The sequence below is a fragment of the Pelmatolapia mariae genome, linkage group LG13, assembly GCF_036321145.2.
Source record: "Pelmatolapia mariae isolate MD_Pm_ZW linkage group LG13, Pm_UMD_F_2, whole genome shotgun sequence".
NCBI classification, from domain to species: Eukaryota; Metazoa; Chordata; class Actinopteri; order Cichliformes; family Cichlidae; genus Pelmatolapia; species Pelmatolapia mariae.
The window spans coordinates 6895792-6910383 of NC_086238.1; the positions used below are offsets into that span (position 1 = coordinate 6895792).

At 40.7% G+C, this 14592-nt stretch overlaps 1 protein-coding gene across 1 annotated transcript in view; it reads right to left on the bottom strand.

Moving 5' to 3' along the window:
* The window catches only part of pgbd5 (piggyBac transposable element derived 5), a 38701-nt gene that overhangs the window by 22708 nt on the left and 1401 nt on the right, over positions 1–14592 (bottom strand). Inside the window, exons 2-3 of the mRNA XM_063491013.1 lie at positions 9242–9672; positions 4690–4824 (exon numbers count right to left, since the gene is read on the bottom strand). Coding sequence (XP_063347083.1) covers positions 4690–4824; positions 9242–9672 — 566 coding nt within the window. The remainder of the gene's footprint in view (positions 1–4689; positions 4825–9241; positions 9673–14592) is intronic.

Consider the following 14592-nt stretch of genomic DNA (forward strand, 5'->3'; position numbering starts at 1 on the left):
TTTTTTCAGTATAGGAGTGACTAGAGCAGTCTTCAATAAGGAGGGAACGATACCGGTGGTGAGAGAAGAGTGAATGATAGCAGAGATGAGTGGGAGTAAAGAAGAGAGGCAGGATTTTACAAGCCCCGTGGGCATGGGGTCAAGATGACATGTGGCAGGCTTTGACTTACATATGAACTCGGAAATATCAGATAAATCAGGAAGATGAAAAGTGGAAAATGGCTCAAAAAGGAGAAAAGGTTCTGGAGAGAGGGTAGACACAACATTTGATCTGAGTTGCTGGTGGATGTTATTGATTTTCGTAGTCCAGAACAGCATCAAGGAGTTGCAGGTTTCAGAGGAATAGAAGTGTGGTGGTAAAGCGTTGGGGGGTTGAATTAGTTTGTTAAAAACTGAAAACAGAGTCCTTCCATTACCCTCAAAAGTGTTGATAATACCAGAGTAGAAGCTTTGTTTGGCCTTGCTGATGGAGTCTTTATACTGAAGTACATGGTATTTATAGATTTCAGAATCAACAGTTAAACCAGATTTCTTATATTTACGCTCTAGCTGCCGAGCTTTGGCCTTCAAAGCTCGGAGGTCAGACGTAAACCAGGGAGCAGAGCAAGCGAAGGAAACAGTGTGGGTTTTTACAGGAGCCAGAGAATCAAGGACAGTGCGTAGACAATTATTATAATATAACAACAAATCATCAGGAGTGGAATAGAAGTCTGGAATCTGAACATTGTCCAAACTGGTAGTGAGTGTCCATATCAATGTTCTTGATGTTGCGGAACGAGATGAGACGGGTTGGCTTGGTAGAAGAGCAGCAGAGAGTGAGGTTAAATGAAAGGAGGAAGTGGTCAGTTATGGGGATTTCAGTAGCAGAAAGATTCGAGGGAGTAAGACCAGAACAGCAGACCAAGTCCAGGGTGTGTCCTTTAGAGTGAGTGGGAAAGTCGATAAATTGTTTAAATTCAGAGCCTTCCAAACAGGAAGAAAAGTCTCTGGTGAGCAGAAGGTCATTATTATCCATGTGAATATTGAAATCTCCCACCAAGATCACATTTGGGGAGAGAGATGAGAGATGGGTTAGTAGATTAGCAAAGTCACTGAAGAAGACAGGGTTAGGTTTGGGGGGGCGGTATACAGTAGCTATGATGGTGGGAATGGGTCCAGTCAGCTCACATGCAAGGACCTCTAGAGAACTAAAGGTACCAACATTAACTGGCAGGACTTTCAAGTGCTGGCGAAGGAAGATCGCGAGACCACCCCCACGACCTGAGCAGCGGGGTTTAGAAAAGTAAACAAACCCCGGAGGAGTAGATTCATTTAGCTGAGAAAAGTCATCAGGTTGTTGCCAGGTTTCAGTTAAGCAAAAAAGGTCAAACTTACGGTCAGATAGGAGGTCTTGGATGAGAGGTCCCTTATTTGTCAATGAACGAGTATTTAGAAGACCGAAGTTGAGTGGAGTATTTTATTTTTTGCTAATCGCGGTGGGTGCCCTGGGCAGGTGGGCTAGAGATCGATGGTTGACAGCCCGGTCAGGGTTCCTGCGATGGCGGCGAGTAGCAGACCAAAACGATTTAGTTCCATTGGAGTTATGGAAAATCCTGCGGGACCCGCGATGGATGTATCTCCGGCGAGGCTGGAAAGTGATGTCCGGGTGGTAGTGGAGCTCCGCCGGTGACGGGAGCGACAGCTGCCCGCGAAGGCGGAGGAGCTCAGCAGCTGAATAGCGGAGCAGTCCAGCCGTAGGATGGTAGACGAGCGTCAGGAGAATCCAAAATACTGCCGACCAGTTCAGGAACATCTTGGCCCACATCTTCAATTGTGTGGAGAAAAAGGGGCCGAGCAGGCTGGAGCGACGAACAGGTAGGCTAGAATAGCTCAAAAAGTTAAGCTAGTGCAGCTCACTGAGAAAAAGAAGACGTAAGAGCACATTCAGCTGAAATAGAAGATGTTGAGGACAAGCGGTGCAAATCAATCCCTGGCAGAGACCGATCTGGTCCTGAGTGTGAATGCCCCTGTTCATTCAAATCACATTCAAATCTGAATCCAAATAATCCGAATAAACGAAAATGTACCGGTGAGTAGCGGCAGCCAGGCGCGCCAGCGTTCACTCAAGCCGGAAAATCCTGCGATGTCCTGCGATCTGACAACACTGTTTTATGTTGAAAGTACTTTTGTTAAAGGGGGAGATGTTATGAAATCTGCTTATGTTGTCCTAGTAAGGCTACCATGGGGGCAGCCACCAGAGGTCGTTAGAATACTGTTTGTATATGTTTGCTTCAGGAATTGATGTAGGCACGTAGGCTGCTGCTACAATAAATAAAAGCGGTTTGTGCTTGAGAACGCTGCGTCTTATTGCCTCCGATCATGACACTGCGCATGCGTGAAACGTAAGAAGATTCGGCCTGCCTCATTTCCGTCTGCAGTTTTTTTTACTTTCCGGCTCTTTGAAACGTCACGGCAAAATGTCGAGGAAAAGCACCGAGGTTTTTTAAAATGGACTAACAATGAGGTGGAGTTGTTGCTGCGAGTAACACAAAAGCACAAAGTTGCAAAACCGGGTGAGAATTAAAGAAGTTGAAGAAAAGCTATCTGGAGCATGTACAAACTGATATTAATCTTTAATCTTTAGGGCTTTAATAGCAAACAAAACAACTGCTGTATAATGCCCTCCGCTATCTTTGTTTAATTGGTCACATGACTGCATCACATGACTAACATGCATCATCATTTTCGAAAGTCTCGGTTTTCGCTGTCCACACTGCGACGCATAAGCACAGTCTTCAAATGTATGCGTTTTCGAGAGCGTTTTGAAAACGCTGCGTTTTCCTTCGGGAAAAACGCCGTCTCAGTGTGGACGGGAGGAGAGAGAGTATACGATGCGTTTTTGAAAAAAAAAAAACGCATTAGTGTGGATGTAGCCTAAAGAGCGTGAGGCAATTTGAATTTTGGGTGTCAGGAGTGATTTGTGACACCAAGTGTGAAAGGTTTACAGGATGGTAGTGACATTTGCTATGATGTATGGTTTAGAGACAGAAGGATACTGACAAAGAGACAAAGGACTGAACCGGAGATGCCAGAGTTGCAGGTGCTCATTTAATTCTAAGTGACCATAATATATGTATATCAGACCATCGAGGAGCTTGGAGACAAAGTTAGAGAGGCAAGGCTGAGGTGGTTTGAACATGTGTAGAGGAGGGATAACGGATATATTGGACAGGGGATATTGAATATGGAGCTGTCAGGCAGGAGGAAAAGAGGAAGACCAAAGAAAAAAAATCATGGATGTAGTGAAGGAGGAAATACAGAGGACAGTGTGAAAGAGAAGGATGCTGGGTATAAGGGGTAGATGACCCGCAGTGGTGACCTCTAAATTAAGCAGGAACTTGTTTCTTTTTAAGGTAAAATAAAATACATACTGCATTTGTTTTTGATCTCCTTTATTTTTACTTTACAACCCAGAAGACTTTAAAAACGAGTTCTCAGCCTTCATTGTTGGTGGTCAGAATAAGATTTAGGTTAAGGTAACGGTTAGGGTTCCTGTTTACTTGATGACATAGCTGTGGTGATTGTTGACCAAATAAACCAAAAGAACAAACAAACAAGTTTCACCCAATAAAACTCTTCCTCTAACAGAAGTGATATGTCTGAGTAAGTAGGGCAGTCTTTCTGGAAATATGTGTTGATGTTGAATTTTTAATGTCGTTTTTCATTGCTGTGAGCACAAGTGAAATTCCATTCATCTCCACTGAGGGAGCAGAAGCCTTTAACTAATAAACTGTAGCTGGGTATCACTGGTATTAAAAACATGGTCTCCTGTCAGGTATACCAATGCAAATGTTTGTGTGTTTGCTTGCGTGAGCTTGCATGTGTGTGGGTGGCTGAATGTGGGTGACCTGCACAACATGCACACTATGATTAACACTGAGGAAGGCTGATGCATAAAAAGTGCATCAGGTTTAGCAAAAAAAAACTGCGAACAAAATCTTTTGGGGCATGTGCCTTCTTGTTTCCCCCCCTGTATAATGAACTCTGTAATGCTCAGAGTTGGACAGGTCTGTTAGTCCTTCCATGCAGGGTCTCAGTTAAATGGGGGTATTACATAACCAACCGGCGTAGGAGTGGAAGGTTGCAGTAAGGACAAGGTTGTTAGTCAGAGCAGCTCTGCCTGCCTGAGATGTGCCTGCTTGAGCTAGTAGCGCTTCCACTCAAAACCAACATCAAAAGACAATATTTTTTACCCAGAAGGCTTTTCATGTGATCCATTTTAAACTCAAACTGTGCAGTTTGTTACACATAAATTTACCAGTATAAAAAAATATATGATAATTTTCTGTGAAAAGTAATAGATTGAATGCTAAATGATGCAACATTCAAAGAATAAGATTTGAAATCTAGTGAAGATCAAAGCCTCTGATATTTTCATGAAAGCCTTTCTTACTTGACTTCAGGCACACTCGAGACTTCTGTATGCCATATTTAATAAAACAAATTTTATATTTCTGCCATGAAGTTGCAAAGCAGCAAATCAAAATAGAATCAAAGCAGACAAAGACGTGCAATCATTTCTTTTTCATCTCCTCTAATGTAATTTTTCACTCTCAAATCACACCTGAAACAATTGTGATTCTGAAGGAAGTTTCCCACCTCCGTGTCTCCAAATCACATACAAACACATCGAGTATTGTGTGCAGATACCTGACAGATAAAACCGGTGGAGGTGCACTGTCGGACCCAGAGGCTGAACTTCCTCTTCTTTCTCTTCCTCAGCTCTCTTTCTGTACAAGTGGTGATGAACACTGGGTCCTCATCTATCAAGGGCTCATGAAGAACCTGAAACATGGGTCTAAGTGAATTTTTACATACATACATTGCATAGCCTCATCAAAAGCAAAAAGGTGCTAGTGAACACAACTAGTTTTCCCTTGTGAGGCTTCCTGTGTGAGAGATAAGAATGAGATTGTGTATGATTTAATACCACACCAAGAGTTTAAAGAGAGAAGGCGGCCAACTGAAGATTCTCGCAAGTCCTGTATGTGTTTGAGCGTGATAGTAAAAAAACAAAAACACTTTGTCAGCAGAAACATGTTCTCACTCGTGCAGCTCTGTTTGCAAAACCCCTCCGAAAAAGAACTTCTGCCTTGTCACTTTCACTTCATTTTGAGGTTTCATCTTCACGTTGTCCATACCTTTTACATTTATGCACTATAACTTCCTTCTCTGTGCCTGGATTCATCCAAACAGTGGAAGCCTTTTTATATTTAGTTTTCTTTTTAGCATGGATGATTCTCCATTCAAATGAAAATAGACAAAAATATATAAAAAATAAAATAAAATCCCCAAATAAATAAGGTGTGACTAACTTTTTCTCGGAGTGGCAAAAATAGAGAGAGAGAGAAAAAAAAGGTGTTCATTCGTATATGAAGAAAATTCAGGGTGCCCTTAGAAACACACAATTTTATGATTCTCAATCTTTAAGACAATCAATTTAACACACACAAAAAAGAGTTAAATATGCTCATTATTCATAAGTTCTTTAACTAAAACTGATTTTCTTTGCTTTCTATGACAATAAGCTGAATATATTTTCATTCTGGACAGCTGTCAGAATTGGGTTTGATATGAAATGTACAGTTGTTACAAACTGATTTTTATTTGTATGTTCTATATTATTTTCCCTAAGCCCACAGTCATTAAATACTAGGATGAATGTGCAAGTCTCCCCCCCCTTATTTTCCTAAATACTAGGATGAGTCATATGAGATACTGAAGAGGAATTTCCAAACGATGAACGAGAAACAAAGAAAGTATTTTAAAAGCCAACAGTCATAAATCCAAAGATACACATTGGTTTTGATACTCGGCAAATATTTGCATTTTAAATTTCTCAGGGCTCTCCCTTCCTCCGGTGTTTTCCCTGCCTCTTCTTCCCACCCAGCCCATCATGATTTGACTAACCGAGTGGCGACCAGCACCTCCGTGCTGCTCTGGCAACAAGTCATTTTCCAGTCAAATATGGAATCACGGAGTCATAAAAGTTAAAAATAAATGAGGCCATCTAGACTTCGGATGGATGATGTCACCCAGACCACAACAGCCTAAGAAATAATTCATGTTGTAGCTGTGGCACAGCTGCACAGTGACGTCTTCTCTCATCTTATTACAGCTGAAACCAAAGTGATTACATTTGAACAAAATATGTTTGAAGTAAATCATTTGTCTGAGAAAATAAAACCATTCATTTGCTCACCGTCTTCGAGTGGATGTCCTCTAATGGCTTTCTGAATAATTATTTTACACTTGCAAATCAATACAGCAGCAATAAAGCAGTCCAGACATGATCTGAGCAACTGCAAAACTAACCCCAGCACAGACCTAACTGACATAGAATATGTGACGCATCACTGTTAGGAGTATCTCGAGGAGCATGCTAGAGTTTATTAGAGAAAAAAAACAGAGCACATTTTTTCCCCATAATTCTTCTCTACATGATTAGCTGTTAGATGCAAACTATGACTATTTTCAATATTGCATTGCTAAGCATTTACCTGTCTGGGAGCTGACCACCTAGCTGTTACCCATGTATATTAGTGACCTCTGAAATTGGTCTCTTGATTTGTTCTCCTGGAGAGCTGAACAATGACTGTTTCCCCACTGTTGGAGTTGCACTATATTCAATTTAGTCTAGTTCAATTTTATTCATGCAGCAGCAGTTCACAACAGCTGTCACCTTGAGGGCCTTACTCCATACTCACTGGAGAGGCAGCTCAAGCACCGTGTGGAGCCCAACAACAGCAACAATGCCAATCTGTAGGTGTCTTCTTAACCCCTGGTTGAGAGCCTGATTCTGCCGAGGCCTCTTCCTGTCAAAAGGGAGTTCTTCCTTCCTACTGTCACCCACTGGGATTGTCTGATTGTTGAAAATTTATCTTGAGTATTTTGTAGGGTTTTTACCTTGCAATATACAGCCCCTTGAAGGTACTGCTGAAATAAAACTGAACTGAAAGGATCGAGCTACCAGGCTAGTAGCAACATAACTAAAAAATAAAATACTTAGATACAGCCCATTTAAAACCATTATTATCTGCCATTCAGACTTCAACAACTACACTTGTTTCTTTCCCTCTTTCTCAGAAGGCAGTCATTTATTGAGAAGATTGCTTTTTCCTTGCCAGTAGAGCTACAGTTTCAGACTGTCTGTATTTTCTAGTCCACTCTGAGAGACTATCGGGAGCAGAAAATACAGAAAATGAACTGATAAAACAAACTGGCCTAGATTCACATAAACCCTTCACTGCCAACGACACTCACTTGCTGACCTCACTGGCTCAGTTTTGTCATTTTTAGATCTAAGTGTTTAGAGCTCTTTAGCATGAAAACACACTTCACCCAACCAGTGATTATGCTGCAATGAAATAAAGTGTAAAATATTGATATTTAAACTATTTAGAGGGTAGAATTGCACAGATGAATTAGATGTGGATAATATATGAGGAGGGCATTGCTTTTAAGTGCCTGTGTTCCAAAATGCTCCCATCACAGAACTGACATCATCTTTCATAATGAAGATGACGTTGTAGCACTCATACAGTAGAAAGACAACAGCAAATAAATCAACTTGTTCACTTATTTTTAAAAGCGACCCCAGTGTCCTTCTGTGTAAAAGACTGAGAATATTAAGTCGCAATATTTTAGCTATTATTATGAAAGAAAGAAAAGCCCTTATAGGAACTGTATGCAATGCCGTATCCTCTACTAACAAATACTTTAAGAGTAAACTGTATCTTATGTAAGATCTTTGTTTTTTGCTTGAACTCTGGGAGCAATCAGACACATTTTTAATGTTACATTTTCATCAGATTTACGTAAACAAGGTCGTGGTAAATTCAGCTGTGCCTTTTTGCTCAAGAAGAACACATCTAAAGAGGAAACTGATTCAAAAGCTTCCTCTTTTTGCTGTCATGTCAAAATAATACAAAAAAAAATGAAGTTGATAAGGGCACAGCGGTGAAAGATCAGTTTGATTTTAGGCAGGCTGGTTATTTGGGGTACTTTTAAATCTCCAGTGATGCAGAGTGATGAATTCATCCAGAGAAGAAAGTAAAGTAGGAGTTGAAAAAAAGTCCAGCCCACCCAAAATAGAGAAACAAGGCTGGCGCTCCACTGGCCTAGTTGCATAAATGTGGATCGGATACACAAGTTAAATTCCTCTGCAGGGGAAGCCTGTGTAAAACAGAGCGCGTCCCCAGTCATCGTGTAGATGGCTTTTCAAACAGAGACTCATTGCTGGAGCTATGAGCTGGTTTGCAATACTTGAAGCATTGTTAAAAAATTTGATTCAACAGAAAACCTTTAAAATTCCTGAAATTCCTATAATTCCACCATTCCTCAGGAATGGTGGCTGTAGCTCAGGTGGTCACCTACTCACCGGAAAGTTGGTGGTTCGATCCCAGGCTCCTCCAGTCTACATGCCTTGGGCAAGATACTAACTCCATGTTGCTCGCCGATGCACATCGGAGTGTGAATGCGAGTGAATGTTAGATAGAAGCACTAAAAAAAGCCTTAGATAAAGTGCTTGTGTGAATGCACGAGTTGTATAAAGCACTTTGAGTGCTCAGTGAGAGTAGAAAAGTGCTATATAAGAACCAGTCCATTTACCATATTTAAACATATCGCTTTCTCAGCTATAAGGTTGGCCTTGTGATTTGGTGTTGTATAAATGCAAATTGAATCGAAAACAGTCATTCAACAAATTTCTCTTTTGTTTTACATCTAAAACTAAATAGCTCAAATAATTTTGTCAGAGAAGAGATAAACTAATTAAATTATAACTGAGACAATCTCTTGGCATACCCCTTGATCTCACCATTGTTAGCACCTACATGCAACTCATACCCTACCTACTGATCACTGTCCTCTTCCTTCTCATTCTGTATCTGTGTAAATGTGTTATGGCTCCAGGTCAGAAAGTTAATATTGCACTGGAACACATAAACATGCTGACACAGCAAAACTTTGGATGTGGATGACTAAAACGTGATTTCCTCAACATCATCACCTGTAAATGACCTCTGGAACTTTGGTCATTTCTTTTTATACTATGCAATTTATGAGGCATAATAAAATGTAGCTGTGCTGTTAAAATGTGGTGCTCCTAAAGGCAAGAAGAATCTGTTGCCAGCTGAAAGAAAGCATCTAAAAATATCAAGAGAGGCTTGAAGAAAACACCACCTGTCGCAACCCCACACACCTGTGTTTGTGATGGTCTGAAAGTGCAGCTGAAGGACTGCTGCAGCGAGTCCAGGAAGGGCTGGATCTTGTAAAGGCCCTGGTTGCTTCCTTGTGATGGTCGGAAAGCCACAATGTGGAAGTACTTGAGGATCTTCTCAAAACGCGACTGACTCATCTTCAAGGCGATGCTTTGGTTGCTGAAAAAGCCCGAACTCCAGATGCTGAGCACTGACTCACAGCGGTGCACACTGGTGGAAGTGACAAAGCCCAGGAACGCCTTCATCTCCTGGGCCGTGACGGGACGCCAGCCTTCGTCTGAGCCGAACCGCTCCTGAAACTTCTTGGCGTACATGTTAGTCTGAGTGACCATGTTTTGGATGCAGTTGTCCGGGACAAAGAGCTGGAAAAAGTCCAAGGCTGTAGCGGTGGCCGGCATCTTTTGAGCAGGTCCTGTATTGGGAAAAAGGACAAAAGTAAAATGTTATGACAAAATAAATTATACTGATTGACAGACAGAGAATCGCACATGGGATAAGTCACACACAGCACTGTCACTTACGCCCAGCTTTTTAACTTTGGTACGAAGCCTTCAATTTGATTGACTTTGCTGAGTAGAAGGGTTTTTTTTGACACAATAAAATATCATTTTGTTGAGCTGTCATCTTCAAAGCTGTGTGGGATGCACACAGGCTCATTCTTGCTTATATAAATTCCAGTGACATCTCAAAAGAATCTTGAGAACAGTAACGTAAAGCATCAATTAATTTTAGGTGTTACATTGTAGCAAAAAAACCCCCCAAAAAACATCAGCGGAACGCACTACACTTCGTGCATCAGCAGCTTTTGGTATGAATGTCATAAGCCCAGGGCAGCAGTTAGAAAGTTTACATGACCTGACAGCCACCACACTGTGATGCCAGTCAAAGTGTGGCATTTCTATGCTTGCGGAAGGCTTCAGTGTCTTCTTGCTTTTGTGTTATGGCAGGCAATAAGTCAAAATCACGCTTTAATGTTTGCGAGCCATGAGCCATTAAAAGACATCTGCACTATTTCGATTAATTTGACTGATGGTTTTGTTTATACAGAATGATTTGCCTTTTTATTAATGAAATTTGAATGTATCTAAACCTGTGGAATAACACAGAAACTTCACTTCATCTGTGTGTGGTTGTAAAGTTTGTGTGATCAGTGTACAGTGTTTAGTCCTTATAATGACCTACTTAAATCTATTGAAAGTCTATGTTAACAACCAAGAAGCTTCTTTTTTGAAACTGCAGCATAAGAACAACTTAAAGAGATGTCTAAAAGTGTAGGCCTTGGTGCAGAGAGAACAGGTGGCTGTGAAGTGACAGTGACATGAACAATGCTAATTGTGCTGATGATCAAACCACTCACAAGAAACTTGTCTAGGCAGCACCTTATACCCCTTTTAGATCAGTTTCACCTAGTCACTGCCAGCAACCTCCAGCAACCACTCACTAACTGGTTGGGGTATGCACAATTTTCCCTAGGAAACGGTGGTTGCTAAGAAGTTGCCAACCGGTCTCTATGCCAGACTGTGGCTAACAGCTTAAAGAATAAACATTCAAAATAACACTTACGTGGCCAAAATTTCAAATAATAACACTGTTTGAGTCGTTTTTTCCTGCTACTTTTAGACATTGTCAAATACAGGGGATGTCCTTAATATGGTCTTCACAACACACAGCTCTAGACACATGCTGTTCAAACCTTCTGTTTGTCAGGTGCTGCCAATCTGAAGAGAGTTAGCCCAGTATAAGATAAATAAGGATACGTTTAAACTGTAAAAAAATGGAGATGGGACTGATCCATCCTTTAAAGTACTGAACAAAAACTTAAATTGTTGACTTAAAGTAAAGAAGCACTGACACAATTAAAATAACTGTATTTACTAACATTAATGTCAAAGAATTGTTAAAAGCAATAGATAAATGCTCAAATATGGGAAAAAAAGGTTCACCAGCTGTGGTATAAATGTTTGAAATGGCATAAATTAATGAATAAGCAGCAAAACTAGCGAAAGGCAATGGATAAATAGGTAATTTAACTAAAATTAATCAACAAAGAATCAGAGCCGTTTTCTACAATGTGCTAATGGCAGCAACAGTGAAGCGTAGTCGGGACTTTTCTGCCTGACCTAATTATTCTCCCTCGCTGGTTAAGGACGAGATAACATTTATCTCCCATTTAAAAAGCTCTCTGTCCGTCTGCCTTTGGATGTAGCTTTGAAGCCACACAGTCGATACTCAGTGCAGTTAACTGGCTTTGGTTCACTCTCAGGTTGTTGGATCCATGAGAGGTAATTTGGACTGAGCAGAACATCTTTTGGCTCGATTGAACAGCACAATCTCATTATCTCAGAACAACATAAAAAAAGGCTTTTACTCTCCCTTCTCAGGCCCTGTGTAGCAGGCTGCAACTAAAATAATGAAGGCTCTTTTCTTTGCCGATTTAACGATAACACGCACAAGACTTCACCCTATATAGTACACTGTTAAAAGTGTGCAGGAGGACAAGACATGAAGTGTAGAAAAGACAGAGTGGGGTACAAGCACTCCCATTCAGTTGATGCTTGCAGACAAGACACAGAAGTAGCCAGGGCACAGCTCAAAGATCAACTCATTCACATCCAATTAGACTTGAAAGCTGAAGGTAATATTCAACATGACTTCCAGTCCACCCCTGAATAAAAACATCAGACGTTCAGACTGAAGATCTACTGAGGCAAAATGATTTAACACGACTCATCTCAGAAGGGAGGTACAAATACAATGTGAGGAAGGACTCGTCATTTTCCTGGATAATAGAATTGTCTCATCTGCTGCTGCTGCTGAGCAAACATAACCTTCCTCTTTGACTAGCTCTGCCAGCTCATCGTCAGTCCAGCCCGCATCAATCAGATGAAACAGGATTAATCATTTACATAACTCTTCTTTCAGCTGATGCTAGTCTATGTGGCACTCCTATAAATATCGATTTCCCACATTGCTCAAAAGAAAAATCCACCTACAGTGCACACACAGACAGGTATAATCCCTCGCGATTATCAGCTGTTGTGGTATTTCCATTGTCCCAGGACAAACATCTGTCTCGTAGAGCTTTTACAGCCATGGATTTAGTAGGAGAGATTACTGTGTATTTGAAGTGCATCAACCCTTACATAGACTAAATGTGTTCTGAGTTCAGTTTTTAGTGGAAATTAAAGAGACAGCACCTAAGTGCAATTTCTCACCACTGCAACTATTGATTAAAAATTTTTTTGACTTACAAATAATCCAATATCTACTGTCTTTAAGCAAAAACGTTTTCATTTGTGTTGTTTTTATAGTACTAATATTCAAGAGCATCAAATCCCTGAATCATTTTAATTTAAAAAAAATGAATAGGAAAAAAACTTTCACGAAACCAAGCCAGCTTATTTAAATATTTATTGTTTAGTCCAATTACTTCAGCATTCTACCTTTATGTGATTGATAGAGAATATTATGTATAAATATAATAAAATGCATCTTTGTCTAAGTGTTTTTAAATGGCTGAGAGATCTCATGCAGACAAGGTAGAAGTACACAGTCAGGCAGATGAACTGACATATGGGCAGGAGCAGTAATCTTTCAGTCAGCTTCAGCAAAGTGAAGCAATAAATAGTTCTTTAATTCCCTTCGACATCATGATAAAGTGCTTATATAATCTAAGAGCTACGGTTCATAATCTTTGGTCTGGTCATTTACCACCCGCCTCGCACTGCAGGGGCAACCATCACAAACTCATTTGAAGACAGCATATTACATATGAACATCCTGTGTCAGCACACACTGACTGACATAGAAATGGGCAGGCAGACAGACGGGCACTGACCGACTTTGCCGAAACGTCATTCGTGCCATTAAAATCTGCACATTTATGCAGACATGCTGCTCAGGATGGAGTCATTCTTATCTGTTCGGGCTGATTAAGTCAGAGTACAGTCTTGGCTACTTGAGGTCTGAAGTGTGATTATGCGCTCTGGCAGTACTACATCCATGCTTTTAATCATCCCTACCCTGATACAGGATGGCGGGCCTAGAGTTGCAGTGGCTTGTGCAAACAGACACTGACTGCATTTTTAACAAATCAGACCAGACCATACAAAACCTGAGACGAACATACCTGCTGCCACCCTAGCTTAAGTCAACAAAGTCACAACAGCTAAATAGAGTCAGACAGTCCAGGATGCAGAAGTACTGAACATCCTCTAACATTTGTGCCACAGCAAGAACCTCTTATGGTACCCCAGCTCAGTGCAGCTTGGTTCAGATTATTTTGGGTGCTTAAAACAGACACCACTTTATATCCAGGCTCAGATTATCCCAGAGCAGGATTACTAAAGTTAGCTGGATCTGAAAAAAAAAAAAGAAGTATAAAGTAGTATGTGCATGTGTCTTTTTTTAGTATTCTGTTTAATGGAACAGGCTGTTTCTTGAACCAAATAGCCCCAAAACAGCATTTAAAAGCTTTTTATCTCATTTGTTCATATGTGTTTTTTTTAATGATCATGTAGTACATTTCGGTGTTTGCTGCACTGGAACAGCTTGGGAACAATTCTTTGCACACAGCGAGTGCTGTTTACTTACTTTGCAGTGGCATCTTGGCAGGTTATCTACAGCCAGGGCTTTTTATTCATTTGAATAAGTGTGTTCCTACTAGGTAGTGTGTCAGCACACTGGGGCTTGGTCCGTATCTACTACAGCCATATGCCGATTCCCCTCCAAGTCTGCAATAGTGCATCCTGTCACGGTGGAAACAGGATGGCATTCCCACAAATCGTTTTGGCTTCAGCGGAGGCAGGAAAGATGGACAAGGAGAACCAATCCAAACATAGCTTGAGTGAAAGAGCTGCACTATAAACCCCAAACCCCACTCTCTGATCTATAATGGACTAAATAAATAAATACTGTTCTTAAGACTGACAGTCTAATGGTGTGGTACAGAGGAAGGAGCAGTGTGGGTGCACACACTGCTGTTTAAGTGTCACGATTCATGCACACAAATGTCTCCCCTTTGCGCACACACACACAAACATACCTGAAGAAGTGTGCTGTTAAAAAGGAAAATAACCGAATGAATAAATCAGGATTCTCTGAGCTTGTGTCTCACATTTAAGCTGTTGGTACCAGTGGACAAAGGCTGGCATTTGTGCATTAGTTCTGCATGAATGCACACACCTACATAGCATCAGAAGGCATGCATGCTAGGTTAAGTTGTGGCTCTACAAAGTGCATAGATATTTCTTGTTATGCACATTGAGTTTATATGAAACAAAATGTGCCATTTATTTATTTATTTATTCTAAAATATGAACATAATACATGT